This window comes from Numenius arquata, chromosome 11 (genome assembly GCF_964106895.1).
Source record: "Numenius arquata chromosome 11, bNumArq3.hap1.1, whole genome shotgun sequence".
Lineage (NCBI taxonomy): Eukaryota > Metazoa > Chordata > Aves > Charadriiformes > Scolopacidae > Numenius > Numenius arquata.
This window is the reverse complement of record NC_133586.1, coordinates 36,048,606-36,062,703: the sequence shown is the minus strand read 5'-3', so window position 1 is coordinate 36,062,703 and position 14,098 is coordinate 36,048,606. Positions and strand designations below refer to the sequence as shown.

Here is a 14,098-nt window from a genome sequence, read left to right as displayed (position 1 = left end):
GGCACCCAGGAGGATACTCTCCTTGGGTGCTTCTCACAGAAGGACCCGAGGCATCTAGGGGAGGCAGCTTTGCAACCTCAGCTGCGGCCTGGCTGCTCCAGCTCACACTGGTGCACAAGAGCAGTGTGGCTGCTGGCCACCCCTGTGTGCGTTTGACTTCCCATCCTAAACCTCAAAGCGGCAACAGTTGTTCTGAGCCTGAGAGGGGGGTGTCCCAGCCTCCTGTCCCCTTTCCCTTAGCCTGAGGTTTTCACCATCCTGCGCTGTGCTGCTTGAGGTACTTACCACGGCAAAGGCCTGTGTCTGGAACAGCTGGCTGGTAGGAAACCACTTTCTGTTCTGTGATGATCTGGAGGAACAGATCTAGCTGAATAATTGCTGATCACCTATTGTGACTAGATGCTGTTTTAGAAGAGTCAAAGCCTTTCCTACAATGCCTCTGCCATTTGTGGTAAAAAGGCAGGGACTCTTCATTTCTTTTTCTTTTCCCAGGGGTTCGTTTCAGCAGCTCAATCGGTGTCGATGAAGTAAAAGCTCTGGCTGCATTAATGACATACAAATGCGCCGTAGTGGGTAAGTACAAGGGGAACATAAAGCATGTGGTGACTTGGGCATGGGATGGGGCTGTGATACAGTGAGTCAGAAAAGCTCGTTAGGTGCTTTGAAAATCAGAAGTGCTCCAGAAGTGCAGGATGTTCCTCTGGGCATGGATGTACGAGGGCAAGGCTTGCTGCGGCTGCAGAATATGCCACTGGCAGTCCGGGATATTCGTGTTAATCAGGGAGCATCAAGCATCGTGCTTCTCAGATGCAGTCTCTGTGCCTGGGTTGTCATGGATTCAGCTCTGGCTGGTGGCGTTTGTGGCAGGCTCAGGGACCGTATCCTGTCCTGCCTTTAGCTCTGCTCCACAGAGGCCATGTGGCATTAGGGGGGAGCCGAGTGTAGTGTGGGGAAGCACTGGCCCCTTGCTTGGATTCACCAACAAGTTCATGATTGCCGTGATCACGTCCCCCTCCTCCTGAGGAGCAGTGAGCTGGTAGAGAACATCTTTCTGCCTTACCTGGTCTTTTCCAGATCTTCCTTTTGGTGGTGCCATGACAGGTGTGAGGATCGATCCAAAGAAATACTCAGTGAGTTCACTCCTCTCCTTCCCCTGCCGACGGCCCATAACTCACGCTCCATTTGCACAGCCCTCCCTCTTGGTGCGTATCACAGCGATGCGCTCTGACAGGCGGGGGGAGGCGTTTGTAGTGAGTAACACTCACCCAGCGACTGTGAAAAGCAGCTTGGGGCGGGGGGAAGGGTGGTGAACTCTGGTTTATGGGTGAGTGCATCTGGCCAGACACAAGCTGAAGGAGTTTGGAGTACGGACGCTGCCTGCTCTGCTGGGGGAAGGTGCAAATCACTGAGGGGTTGGAAGGGCAGTGAGCAAAGAGACCAGGAGTTCACACATCTCTCTTTTTTGATCCAGGGTTCCCAGCTGCTGTGAATTAACGCCCTGGAGATGCCAGGGTGTGCCCTGTGCAGGCAGGGCAGGGCAGGGCAGCTGCCAGATGCTGTGCTGCGGCTCAGTGATTTTTGTTGGGGCCTGTAGTAACAACTGTGTTTTGTTGTTCTTGCACAGGAACATGAGCTGGAGAAAATCACAAGGCATTTTACTGTAGAGATGTCCAAGAAGGGGTTTATAGGTGAGAGCGGTTTTGTCCCAGTTCCCTAAGCAGTGTGTGACTTGCAGGCAGGGGAGTGGGCAGCGGCTGCCCAGCTGAGCAGGCAGAGGCTGCTGCTCACATGCTGTGTGTCAACAGCGCTCGCTGCCCTGGTGCTCTGCTCTCCACTCCCTGCTTTGCTTTGTCTGCGGTGTGAATTTGGAGCGGAGGGAGCCTCGTGTGATGCTCAGCACAGCGGGGCTGGCCCAGGCTGCCTCACAGCTACTGCTGGGCAGAGGTCTCACCTTGGCATTACCCTCCATCCCTCTACACAGTTGCAGGGAGGAGTGAAGGTCTCTCCTGCCTCAGTGCATGATAGAGAGCGCCGTGAGTGCTAGTCATAGCACAAAGACCTTTACATCCCCACTTTACTTGAAAGTATTGGAAAGGGACATGGCAGAGACCCTGTGAAAGCCAAGGACGTTCATGCCCGAGGGAAGCTGGGGAGACCCTGGGCCATGGGCAGCACCACGCTTTGGTCAGGAGACTCCTTGGTGTGCCCAAGGACATGACCAGCCTGTGTAAATCACCTGGCTGTGCACCTGCCATTGGTTTGAGCAAAGCAAACAAATCGAAAAGACAGGATTTGACAGATTATTCTACCTCCACAGGGCCTGGGATTGACGTGCTGGCCCCTGATGTCAGTACTGGGGAGCGGGAGATGTCCTGGATAGCTGACACCTACACCCACACGCTGGGGTACCGGGTAAGCTCCAGCAGTGCTGGTTTGGAGCCTGGGATGCTGTGGGCACTACGAGGGTTTGTGCCCAGAGGCCCTTGCCAGGGAGTTGGTTTAGGTTTACCTGAAGCTTGGGGAAGGGTGAGGGAAGCTGAGGTTTGGGGAAAGTCCTCTCTAGAGGACTTGCACCAGGTGAGGCCATAACCTTTGCTCTCCCCATCCCGGCCTCACAGGACATTAATGCCCAGGCGTGTGTGACAGGAAAGCCCATCAGCCAGGGAGGCATCCATGGGCGACACTCCGCCACCGGGCGGGGGGTGATGCATGGCATTGAGAACTACATCACCAACACAGACTACATGGACTGCATCGGCCTCAGCCCCGGCTTCCCCGGCAAGACCTTTGTGTTGCAGGTGAGTGCTCAGCTGAGCTGGAGTTTTGAAGAGGACACTTAGAATCATAAAATGATTTAGGTTGGAAGGGACCTTAAAGATCATCTAGTTCCAACCGCTCTGCCATGGGCAGGGACACCTCCCACTAGAGCAGGTTGCTCAAAGCCCCATCCAGCCTGGCCTTGAACACCTCCAGGGATGGGGAATCCACAACTTCCCTGGGCAACCTGTTCCAGTGCCTCACCACCCTCATAGTGAAAAACGTTTTCCTAACTACCCTTTTACAGTTTGAAGATCTTTTCAGGGATCTTCCTCAGGATCTTTCTGGCCCTCCTTTCCAGAAGAGCTTTCAGTCTCGGTGCTGCCTGGACATGATTTCCTGACTCTCTCCTCACTCTGTGGCCGCTGGCACCCCTTTAAGCAGTTTTTCAGACCTCCTGCCTGCAGAGATCCCGGGATGCCACACTGCTTAGTCCGCATAGGCATTCCTGGGAATTCCCAAGGTTTCTCTGTAGCCATCCTGTCTGAAATCACTCATAAAATGGAAGCTGTGACCAACCCTCATCTGCGCAGCAGGCAGAGCTGAGAGGTGGCAGGACACAGGGGGCTCTGCCAGACTGGGTAGAGAGCACTGATCTCAGTGACAACGTCACATTTCTGTCACTGCTACCCACAGCAAGCCATGATGTTACCCACAGCAAAGGGTCCTGCCTGTGTGTGCAGCCCCCATCTCTTCTGGGTGCTCTGTGGGTCTGGCCTGCACTGGCCTTCCTTTCCCAGCAGCCTGAGAGCTCAGTGGGACCCTGAGGGTGCCAGCCCTGCCTTCTTCCCTTTCCTCCCTGGAGGGACTTTCCCTTCCCTGCAGCCCAGGGCCCGCTCACAACTGCGGTGAGGTGCTTCCCCCTGCTGTGGCTCCAGAAGCTCCTGTTTTCACCCAGGCACTGCTGCCCAGATCCACTGTCCGCTCTGCCTGCAGCTGCCTGTTTCCTGCAGAGGCCACTGCTCTCTGCAAGGGAGAAATAAGTTGGAAGCCGCACAGCTGAAGTCTTGCCCGCAGCCGGCGCTCTGTGCTTCCCTCTGAGCGCTCACTCCCCGATGCAGCTCCCTGCTGCGGGGAAGAGGCTTTGAACAGAGGCTGCACTGGGGCCGCTGCCTGCAGTGCCCTCAGGAACAGCCCTGCCTTTGCTTATCCCTTTTTTCCACACATCCTTCTGCTTCACTGATACGGCAGAGAGTGAGGATGAAGTCCTTGGCTACTGTGTGTATAATTTTGCTGTGTTTGGGGGATGTTTTTGCAGTCTCAGGAACCAGTGTTGTTTTTAGGAGCTGTACCAAGCTGGCAAGTGCTTTGGGACAGACAGTGCAAAATCATCTGTTCCCGTAAGAGCTGAGCTGTCACCATGGCCCTGCCCTGTGCCGTGGCAGCCAATCGCACCCCCTCAGTGTGAGGTGCAGGAGGATTGATCGGGTCTTGCCTGGATGCTGTGTGGTGCCCACCACAGGACTGTTTCTCACTGGACCCGTTTTCTGTCGAGACCAGCTGTTAGAAACTGAATGGCGTGCTGGGCTTGGAACATGATGTCCAGGAGCTCTGGGGGTGATAAAGGCAAGCTGAGCTAGAAGCCTTTATCCCACAGGCTCTGCTTTTCACAACCCTCTAACTAGCCAAGGGCATCTCTGTCCTGCCAGGTCCTAGTCTCCATCCAGCCAAAACATTCACCAAGAACTGCTAGATCAGGCTATTTGTGCTTCTCAGCTCAGGCTCCTGAGAGGGGACTGTTAACAGAGCAGCAGGTCAGTTTTCAGTGTTTGTCCCCACGACTTCCCTCTCCCCAGCCCGTCTCTGCTCTTTGTCGCTGTAGGGCTTTGGCAAAGTGGGGATGCACACCATGAAGTACCTCCACCAGTATGGAGCCCGCTGCATCTGTGTCGGGGAGACAGACGGAGCCATTTACAATCCCAGGGGGATTGACCCCAAGGAGCTACAAGACTATGAGCGGGTGAGTTGAGCCCAGCCCCTGTTCTTGGGGGGTGGTGGTCACTGCCTGTCTCTGAAACGCCCACGGAGAAGGGGGCTGCCCCTTACCTTCTGCAGGGTCCAGCTCTGAGGGCAGTGCTCCGTGCTGCCAGGCTGGATCCAGCGGTGTTTCCTGCTCATTCCAGAGCCACGGCACCATAGTTGGCTTTCCAAAAGCAGAGCCCTATGATGGCAGCATCCTGGAGGTGCCCTGTGACATCCTCATCCCTGCAGCTATTGAGAAGCAGCTCACGAGGGAGAATGCACCCCGGGTGCAAGCAAAGGTACAGGCCACTCACACTGCACGCTCCCAACAGGCCCCGCATCAGTGTGAGTGACAACAGCCCAGCTGAACCTTCACTTTTGGCACTCAGCACCCCAGGGAGGTGTCACATCACAGCACTGACAACTCGCCCGCTGTGCCAGAGGGACAGAGCCTGAGGCAGGGGTGGCAGGTCACATAATTCAGGGGAAGAGGAAAGCCTGAGCTCTTCCCTTTGCTGGCAGGGAGCAAGGATTGCTGGAGTGACCTTGGCTGGCTCTTCTGGCATCCTCAGTCTTCATTGCTGCATCAGGTCCTCCCCCCAGGGCAGAGGAGGTGATATCCTCGAAGGTACTGGGTGTCACAGTGTTGACACCAAACATCATAGGCAGCAAATAAGAGTGAACAAATTAGGGGACTGCTGTGAATGCCAGTTTCCTACCTTCACTGTGAGCTCTAGGGAACCAAGGGACTGGGCGTGTTGGGACCTGGGACTCTGTCACAACCAAGGTCTTTTGCGGCCTGAGCCTTTAATCATTTTGTGCAAAACACCTGAGCTTTTGCTCATACTGAACAGCTTCAGTGGGGAGGCGAGTGCCCAGACCCCTGCCACCAGAAGCAGCCTGGTAGGGGGGGATCCAGCAGCAGGGAAAGCAGCCTGTCACTGGTTTCTTCTTTCATTTCTTCCACCTATCTCACCTCTGCTCTGCTTGTGCTCTCAGATCATTGCAGAAGCTGCCAATGGCCCCACTACACCAGCAGCTCACGAGATATTCCTGCAAAGAAACATCCTGGTCATCCCGGTATGTCCGTTGCCACGGTGAGATGGTGGGCTCGTGGCTGTTAGGGCCCCCCAGTGTTGTCAGCTGCACCAATGTGGATCCAGCTGGGCTCTGCCAGACTCTGGGATGAGGCAGCATTGACGGTGCTGTCTCAGTCAGCCTGTTCCTTGCCTTGTCCCCAGCTCCTGAGCACATCTCAGATGCTGGTGTCCCTTCTGAACCCTCCTGGTTCTTGGCTGCAGCAGTGACAGACCACAGGGCTCATGGCCTGCACTGGGTTGTCCTGCGGCCACTGATGGGCCAGCAGCAAACTGTGCCACATCACACCCCATCAGAACAGCTGGTGTCTCTGCTCAGAAGCAGTGCAGAGCCACCATGGCTTGAGGATTCAGCCATCAGGACTGTCTCTCAGGGCAGAGCCCAAGGGTATGGGGAGGGACCCAAGGCAGAGGAGGAGAGATCCGCAGATGGGTCTCAGGGTCACCCTAAGCAGCAAATCTGAAGTATCTGCTGCCCTTGGCAGGACGTGTATGTGAATGCAGGTGGTGTGACCGTGTCCTCCTTTGAGTGGCTGAAGAACCTGAACCACGTTAGCTACGGCCGCCTCAGCTTCAAATATGAGTGGGAATCCAGCTACTACCTCCTGCAGTCAGTGCAGCACAGCCTGGAGCAGTGGTTTGGCAAGTCCAGAGGGGAGATCCCCATCATCCCATCCCCAGAGTTCCAGGCCCGTGTGACTGTAAGTGTCTGCAACCATGGAGAGTTGTTCTGGCTCACTTGTTCCACATTCCCAGGCACTCCTGTCTGCCATCCCAGTGCTGAAAGCCAAGCTTGTGGCACGCATGGAGCCCCCCATGCTGTCATCCCAACAGTGGAGGGGATGGAGTGGAGACGCTGTGTGGTGGTACAGCCCTACCATCTGAGGGCGCTGCTGGGTGCTGCAGGGAGTCCCTTGGGAGCCAAGCCATGTGCTGGAGCCAGGTGTAGAGGTGGCAAGCCAAGCTTAGACCACCTGTGGTGGTCTTGCACCAAGCAGAGGGGCTGTGTTTGATAAATGGGTTTGCAGGGGCAACCTGTAGCCTTTCCCACAAAGGATTCCCTTGTTCTTCTCCTTCAGCGTGCCTCAGAGAAGGACATCGTGTATTCAGGACTGGCCTACACCATGGAGCAGTCAGCCAAGGTACCTCCACGGGCTCCTGGCCTTGCCCATCCCTGCTGTCAGGCCCCTTGCCTTGCTGCAGAGGCTCTGGGCTGGATTTGAGGGGTGCCCACCCACAGCACCCCATGACCACTCCTGGTGGGTCATCACAAGGCCTGGGGTCATCTTCTCAGTGGTGGCTGTGTCCACGCTTTGGGTAAAGCCTCATGTTCAGCAGTGTTCATTGTTGCTGTTGGGTCCTTGTCCCTCTGTCCATCCCCCTGAAGCTGTGTTCCCCATTTCCAGGGTTGCTTAGATGAGACAGTGGGTGCAGGGTGGTGCTGGTGCTGCTGGGGGAGGAGTCTCATGCCACCCCTTGGGGAAGTGGCTGCATGCCATGCTCATGGAGCCCATCTGTGGGTGCAGGGCCTGTCCCCAGAGGAGTGCTATGGGGCAGCAGTTGGAGAACGTCTCCAGACCTGCTCATAGGTGGCTCCAGGTCTTAGAGAGCAGCCCGCTTGGTTGGTTGGTGTGGAGGTGGCCTCTTCCCCTTTAGGTGCTCGCAGGGCCTGGCCTGGTGCTTGCACACATGGTGCTGCCTGCACCCTCCTCTCTGGGTCCTCTGCCCACCCCTTGCCCCCAGACCCTCCCAGCACACACTGGCCTCATAGCTCTCCTCTCTCTAGCAAATTATGGCCGTGGCTGCAAGGTACAACCTGGGCCTGGACCAGAGAACCGCTGCCTACCTGTGCGCTCTGGAGAAGGTGCTGACCGTGTACAATGAGGCCGGCTTCACCTACTGACACAGCACTCAGCGAGACTGCCCCAGCATCACTGCCAGCTGCACGGTGAGGGTCACAGTTCCCAGGCATCACTGCCAGCCACGTGGCGAGGATCACAGTTCAGCTGCACAGGAGGTGCCCAGGACACCATGTACGGCAGAGGGGACACCCTGGTCTCTATAAATGGTTGGTTTGAGTACGTTCTCTCCCTGCTGCCTGTTTCTCAGCTCTTCTGGGCAGGGGGCTGTCTTCCCCCACACTCCCTCCCCACAGCCCCTTTGTAGCCTCCTGGGCACTGGAGGAAGCTGTGCTACTGCTGGTTTGGGTCTGTTTGCCCATGGCTGGCAGAATTGGACAAGGGAAGGAAAAAATGCAATTAGCTGTAGGGGAGGGGACAGCCCACGGCACAGCCAGCCCCAGGAACAGCCGTCTTGGTCCATTTAATAATGCGCGGTGGGCGCTGCAAGCACTGCTGCAACTGGCGCAGACACGGGGAGCAGAGCCAGGGTGGGGATTTGCAGGCATCAGCAAACCTGTTGTGTGGCCGTGCTGACTGCTGCAGCTTCACTCTGCCGGCAAAGCTGGCGAGCCAGCACGGGTGGGGGATTTAATCTGATACTCACGGCAGGGAGGCGCAGCCCAGCTTCGCATCCCGGCCTGTGCTGCAGTGAAGGGGCTGGACGCTGGCTGGGGACTCGGGCTGGGTTGGTGGCCCTGCTTTGGGGGAGCTGAAGTCCCAAAGAGTGCACTCTGTGGTGGGCACAGGACCCCCTGCTGTGGTGGGCATCGCGTAGTGGTGTGTGGCAGTCACCTGCCCTTAAGGTGGTCGCACTGCATCTAAGCGAGCCACAGGTGCCAGCCTGTTCCTGGCCCCCCTAAGCAAGGTCCCATAGGAAGGTGGGGACAGTAGAGGAGAGAGAGGCTCCCCTTTGCTCTGCGCTTTTAGCACAAGCTCAGGGTGAGTGTCTAGGAGGTACCTTTCAAACAGCAGCACATCCTGCTGCAGGGAGGACCAAGGGAATCCCGTGCCCAACACCTGAACCCAGCACAGCCGGCATCTCCTGGAGGGAACCAGTGCTCAAGCCCAGGACTCTGCCTAGTCTCGACCTAGCTCGGGGTCCTCAGCCCCAAAGGACCCCCTGCTTTCACCTGCAGACAAAAAGCACTGCAGCCAGCACGTTGGCATGTGACATGGGGACACTGCCTGCGCCCCAGGCCTCAGCCAGAGCATGGCTGGAGGCCCAGGGCATGGTGACCTGCTGCTGACACAGCAGCGAGCGGACAGGAGGGCATCTTGTCCTCACAAGGACCCACTCCTGCCCACTCCCCGAGACAAAAACCACCTCTTCCCAAAACTACCCCTGCCACCAAAGCGCGGGGCCACCCCTCTCCCCAGGGGACCCACAACCAGGACCAGGGCTCTACAGACAAGAGTTGGCTTTATTCACGGACACGGGGGCAGCTGTGTCACTGGCAGCTGCCCTCGTATTGCACATCCAGCGACGGGGGCGGGGGGATATCCATGCCACACGTCACAACACAGCGTCGGCACTACGGGACCTCGGAGGGGAGGGCGGGGGGGCACGTGGGCACCATCACCACCCAGCAGGCTGGGGAGCGGGCTTGGGCGCCAAAGGGTTCACAAAGGCAAAAGACCCGTCCACCCATAAATAGAGAGAGATATATGTAAAAAAAAAAAAAATAAATAGTTCCACGATGACCAGAGCAGAACCACAGGGACACGCGTGCAAGCAAAATGTACAGCAGCCCGCGAGCAGGTAAACATGCTTTGTACAGACACAGACACACCGGGACGCAGCCGGGGTTTATGGCGCTGGGAGGGAGACAGAGCGATAAACCCGGGCTGCGGGGACACACGCGCGCGCACACTCACACACCCCAGCCCCTGCGGGCAGCGCCAGCGGCTCGGGCACGCTCGGGGGCTTGGGCACGGCGGGTTTTTCTCACTGCTAGACATGGTACGGAGAGACGGACAGAGTCCCTTGGAACGGAACTGGAGGAAGAACTCGTGAGCGAACGGGGCAGGGCCCCCCCTGCTCCTCCCCGGCACGCGGGCACCGGCCGGGGCCAGCTGGGGAGGAGCAGGGGGCTACCGGCGGTTCGTTGTGCTGCTGGTGGAAGAGGCGAGGACGGGGGTCCATTATGCCTCTGGCTCGTATTCCTGGTATTCCTCCTGCGGGGTGGGGAAAGAAAGAGCCGGTGAGAGAGCTCAGGTTGGACATAGAGCCCCTGTCCCCCCCACCCCAGGCCAGCCTGCCCACAAGGCTGCAGGGCTGTGGCCACAGGGCACCTAGGAGCCAGCAGGCTCTGGGCTTTGCTCCGGACAGCGATGGCCACCGGCAAGCTGAGCGCTGGCACACCGAGCCCTCCACAGTGCCCTGCGACCCCCTGCCATCCCATCCCCTCACCTGTGGGGGCTCCTCGTAGTTCTCCCCCTCTGGCTCCAGCAGCGGCTCGACCAGCGGCTCCTCAACAGCCTCCTGGGCCACCTCCTCTGGCTGGGGGTGAAGCAGGGGGTCAGTCCCACACACACACCCCCACACAGCACCCACCCTCCCTGATGGTGGGGGGGGGGGACATGGTAGAGACCAGCAAGGCACCCAGGATGCTGAGGGCTGCACCTGGGGGGCCCAGTGTGGGGGTGGCTGGCAAGAGCACTCTGGGCACATGCTGGCCCACCACGCTGGGAGGTGACAGGCAGGAGGCCATGGGAGCAGGGCCTGGGTGTATGTGTCCCTGCATCGCTCCCAGCATCGGGCAGGTGATGGGTGCGGGCACCGTGTGGGTCCTGGTGGCCTCCAGGCACCAGTGGGGCTGCAGGAGCATCCTGCATCCCTGGCAGGGGAGGGCGGTGCTGGGTAACCCCTCCCTGGGGCTGGCAGAGCAGCTGGCGGGAGGGAAAGGGGGGCGGCCGGTCTCCCCGTGCAGCGGCGGTGGTGGCGGTGGCCTCATTTCTTCAGCTGATGCTATTTTGGGCTAAGCTGGAAGCCAACGGCTCATGGGGGCGGCGAGATGCGAACCCGCTGCCCCTCCCCGTCCCTCCGCTCCCGCAGCTGCCAGGTCACCTCGCAGCCGCTGGAGTGATGCGCCTCTGGCCCGCGCCGCTGGCCGCCATGCCGGAGCCCGGGCACGCACACGTCCGCAGCGGCCACACACGCAGCCGGCACGCTTGGGGCAGCGATGCCAGCCCGCCCCGGGCACAGGCCCAGCAGCTGGGGACCCTCGGGGTCCCTCCCGCGGGGCTGGGGAGCAGCCGGGGAGCTCCCTGCCGAGCCTGGGGATGTGCCGGCATCCCCGTGGGCACGGCATTGCCTGGGGCAGGGTGGTGGTGGGGGGTGTCTCACCTTCAGGTCCGCTGGGAACTCTTCCTTCTTCACCAGCCCGGTGGCCGCCGCGATATTGCCAGCGCCCGAGAACGCCGCTTCGCCCAGCTGGGACGCCTGCTCCTTCGCTTTCTCAGCCACTGCAAGAGCCGGGGGTGCCCATCAGTGCCCCCCCCCTGTGCCAGGCCAGCTGCGGCTCCATGCCCTGTACCACCCGGGGGGGGGAGGCTGGTGGGGAGTCGCTGGGCAGGATCAGGCCCTCCCCGCCTCCCTGCCCGGGCGCTGGGGAGGGGAGGGGGCCAGGATGCTGCTGGGCAGGGAGTGTGAGCAGCCGCCGCAAATCCTTCCTTGCTGGCCCAGTTATGTAAGAGGCTTTAGCCGGGTGACATCAGCCCCTCAATTAGCCTCTGATCTCGTTAGTACGGCCACACTCTTGGGCCCAGAGGGGTACCACGGTGGGGAGACGGAGGGGACCATACCTGAGGTCACACCTTGCACCACGCCTTGGGTTTTACTCCCTGGGGGTAGAAAGAGAGAGACAGAGACAGGGTTAGAGAGGCTGGTGGCCAGGCTCTGCCACACACCGCGACCAGGACCCCGGCAGGGCTCTGTGAGCCAGGGCAGCATCCTGCCCGCACCCCAGCCTGGCCATGCCGGGCGTCGAGCACCCGCCTGGCTACCCACAAGGCTCCTCCGGCCCCTGCAGGAGCCCGGGCTGGGGCAGCACTGGGCCACCACCATGTGCCAGGCAGGGCAGAGACCCTGGGGCCCAGCACCCTGCCGGGGCACAGCCGGGCAGGTGAACGCTGGCCATGCCGCTGAGCAAAGCCTCCCGTGGGAGCTGGAATCCACACGCAGAACTGGTGCCAACACGGCACGTGAAGCCACGCAGCTGGAGCAGCTGGGGGCCGGGTGCTGCCCCTGGCCATGCTGACCCTGTCAGGCTCCCTTCAGGCAGAGTGACGCTGCCCACCGATGCCAGGACACCCCACGGGATGGGAGCGGGGCGTCTGCGATGGGGGGAAGGCAGGGGCTGGGCAGCTCCTGCAGGACCTCGGGGCGCTCCTTGAGCTGCTGGACCCCCATCCAGGGCACGCACCCCTGGGCAGGGTGGGGGTCCAGGGCAGGCACCCACCGCCTCCCAGGGGAACAGCTCCAGGGCTGCAGCCTCCCTGCAGAGCTGGTGCCCTCCGGAGCGGGAGGGAGCCCCAGCCCTGTGCCCTCCCTCCCGCTGCGGGCAGGGGCGGCCTCAGCTCCCTCCCCGGGCAGCCACACACCACCGCCGGGCACGCAGCCTGCCCCGGAGCTGCCTCCTCCTGGTCAGCCGTGTCTTCCAGGACTCAGCCTCGAAAGGACCCTGGCCCCGAGGGGCAGCGCAGAGGAACCCCCCCCGCCAAGCTGCCGGCTGGGTGCAGGGGTGGCCCTGGTGTGGGATGCACCCCAGGGCACAGCCTCTCCGAGGGGGACAAACGTGTCCCCAGCCCCCCCGCTCCGAGCCGGGCACATCCCAGCACGGGGGTCACCACCTCCATCACGGTCCCTCTGCGCTCTTGCCCCAGAGCATCCTCGGCGAGGAGCCGCGGGGACCCTCGGGCTCAGACCGCCGGGAGCCGCAGGGGGTCCGGCCCCCGAGAGTGCCATCCCCTCAGTCTGGGGACCAGCCCCGACCCTGCTCCTGCCCGCGGGGCCCCATTTTCCTGCCTGCACATGCCCTGTGGGCAGGGGGTGGGCAGGGGACGGCGGGCATCGGTCCTCCGTCCCGAGGCACCCCGCCGGCAGGGTGGTCGTAGCGGAGAAGGGGCAGGCGTGGGGCGGGGAGCGGGGCCGGGGACAGGTGGGGACAGCAGGAGGATGGGCAAGAGGACGCAAGGGCAAACGCAGGAGAAGGCAAGGGCAGGCAGAAGGAGCCGGCAGGGGCATGCGGGGATTAGCCGGGGGGGGGCAGGCAGGCCGAGCCGGCCCTTACCGACATAGAGGACCCCCTCCTTGGTCTTCTCGGCGGCCTCGGCCACCCCCTGCTTGGTCTTCTCGGCGGCGGCGACCACCCCCTCCTTGGCCTTGGACAAGCCCTTCATGAACACCTCCATGGCGGCTCTGCGGGGAGAGGCCGCACGGCTTCACCCCGCCCCGGCCCCCCCCGGCCCAGCCCCGCTCCCTCCCGCCCCGCGCATCCCTGCGCATCTTCCCCCCACCCCCCCCCGGCCCCGCCGCCCGCCCCCCGGTGGTCCCGCCGCCCGCCCGACCTGGCTCGTTGGCGGCGGGGACGGGCGGGCCGGGCCGGGCCGGGCCGGGCTGCGGCGGGGCGGGCTCAGTGCGGCTGTGCCGGGGCCGCGCCGCGATGCGCTGCGCCGCGATGCGCCGTGATGCGCGGGGGGGACCGCACCGCGCCGCGCCGGGCTGAGACGGGACGAGCCGTGCCCGGCCCCTCTCCCCTCCCCTCCCCCCGTCCCGCACCGGAACGGCGTCCCCGGTCCTTTGCCTCCCCAGCCGGCGGGGTTCTTCCCCCGGGAGGGTCCCATGGCGTTGCACCTTCTTCCCATCCCGTCCTGATCCCATACCACGCTGTCCCCACGCTACCCTGTCCTTACCCCCATTATGCCCCGTCCCACCCTCTCCCTGTCCCATCTCCTACCGATCCTGGTCCCACCTCGTCCTGATCCCATCCCTTCCTCTTTACAGGCTGTCCCCATCCCGTCCCATCCCCATCCCACCCCTGCCACATTCTACCCTGTCCTTATGCTTTCCCCCCATCCCATCTTGATCCCATCCCCTCCTCATCACGTCCTCTTTCCACCTCATCCCACCCTTTCTCCATCCCATCCAATTCTGATCCCATCCCTTCCCCACCCCCTCCCATCCCTATCCCATGTTGTTCCCATCCCATCCTCCTCATCACATCCCATCTCATCCCGAGGGCCCATCCTGATGCTATCTGTGTATCATCCTGACCTGTCCCATATCACACCATCTTGATCCCACCCTACACCATCCACACC

At 61.2% G+C, this 14,098-nt stretch overlaps 2 protein-coding genes across 4 annotated transcripts; one reads left to right on the top strand and one right to left on the bottom strand.

Moving 5' to 3' along the window:
- Window positions 1-470: 470 nt before the first annotated feature.
- Window positions 471-7,779, top strand: LOC141469788 (glutamate dehydrogenase 1, mitochondrial-like). The gene is made up of 11 exons (XM_074155498.1): window positions 471-573; window positions 1,075-1,130; window positions 1,625-1,688; window positions 2,318-2,412; window positions 2,619-2,798; window positions 4,640-4,777; window positions 4,941-5,078; window positions 5,779-5,859; window positions 6,362-6,577; window positions 6,956-7,018; window positions 7,663-7,779. Exons 1-11 carry the CDS (start codon window positions 549-551, stop codon window positions 7,777-7,779), a joined length of 1,173 nt encoding a protein of 390 aa, XP_074011599.1. The 5' UTR covers window positions 471-548.
- A 2,140-nt stretch (window positions 7,780-9,919) lies between these two features.
- Window positions 9,920-13,189, bottom strand: SNCB (synuclein beta). 3 transcript variants are annotated; one of them, XM_074156200.1, is made up of 5 exons: window positions 13,069-13,189; window positions 11,582-11,620; window positions 11,124-11,242; window positions 10,188-10,277; window positions 9,920-9,952 (listed from the first exon to the last, which is right to left on the bottom strand). In XM_074156200.1, exons 1-5 carry the CDS (start codon window positions 13,187-13,189, stop codon window positions 9,920-9,922), a joined length of 402 nt encoding a protein of 133 aa, XP_074012301.1. The 3 variants fall into 3 exon arrangements, with proteins under 3 accessions (XP_074012301.1, XP_074012304.1, XP_074012302.1); XM_074156203.1 differs by lacking the exon at window positions 10,188-10,277; XM_074156201.1 differs by lacking the exon at window positions 11,582-11,620.
- Between the last annotated feature and the right edge of the window lie 909 nt (window positions 13,190-14,098).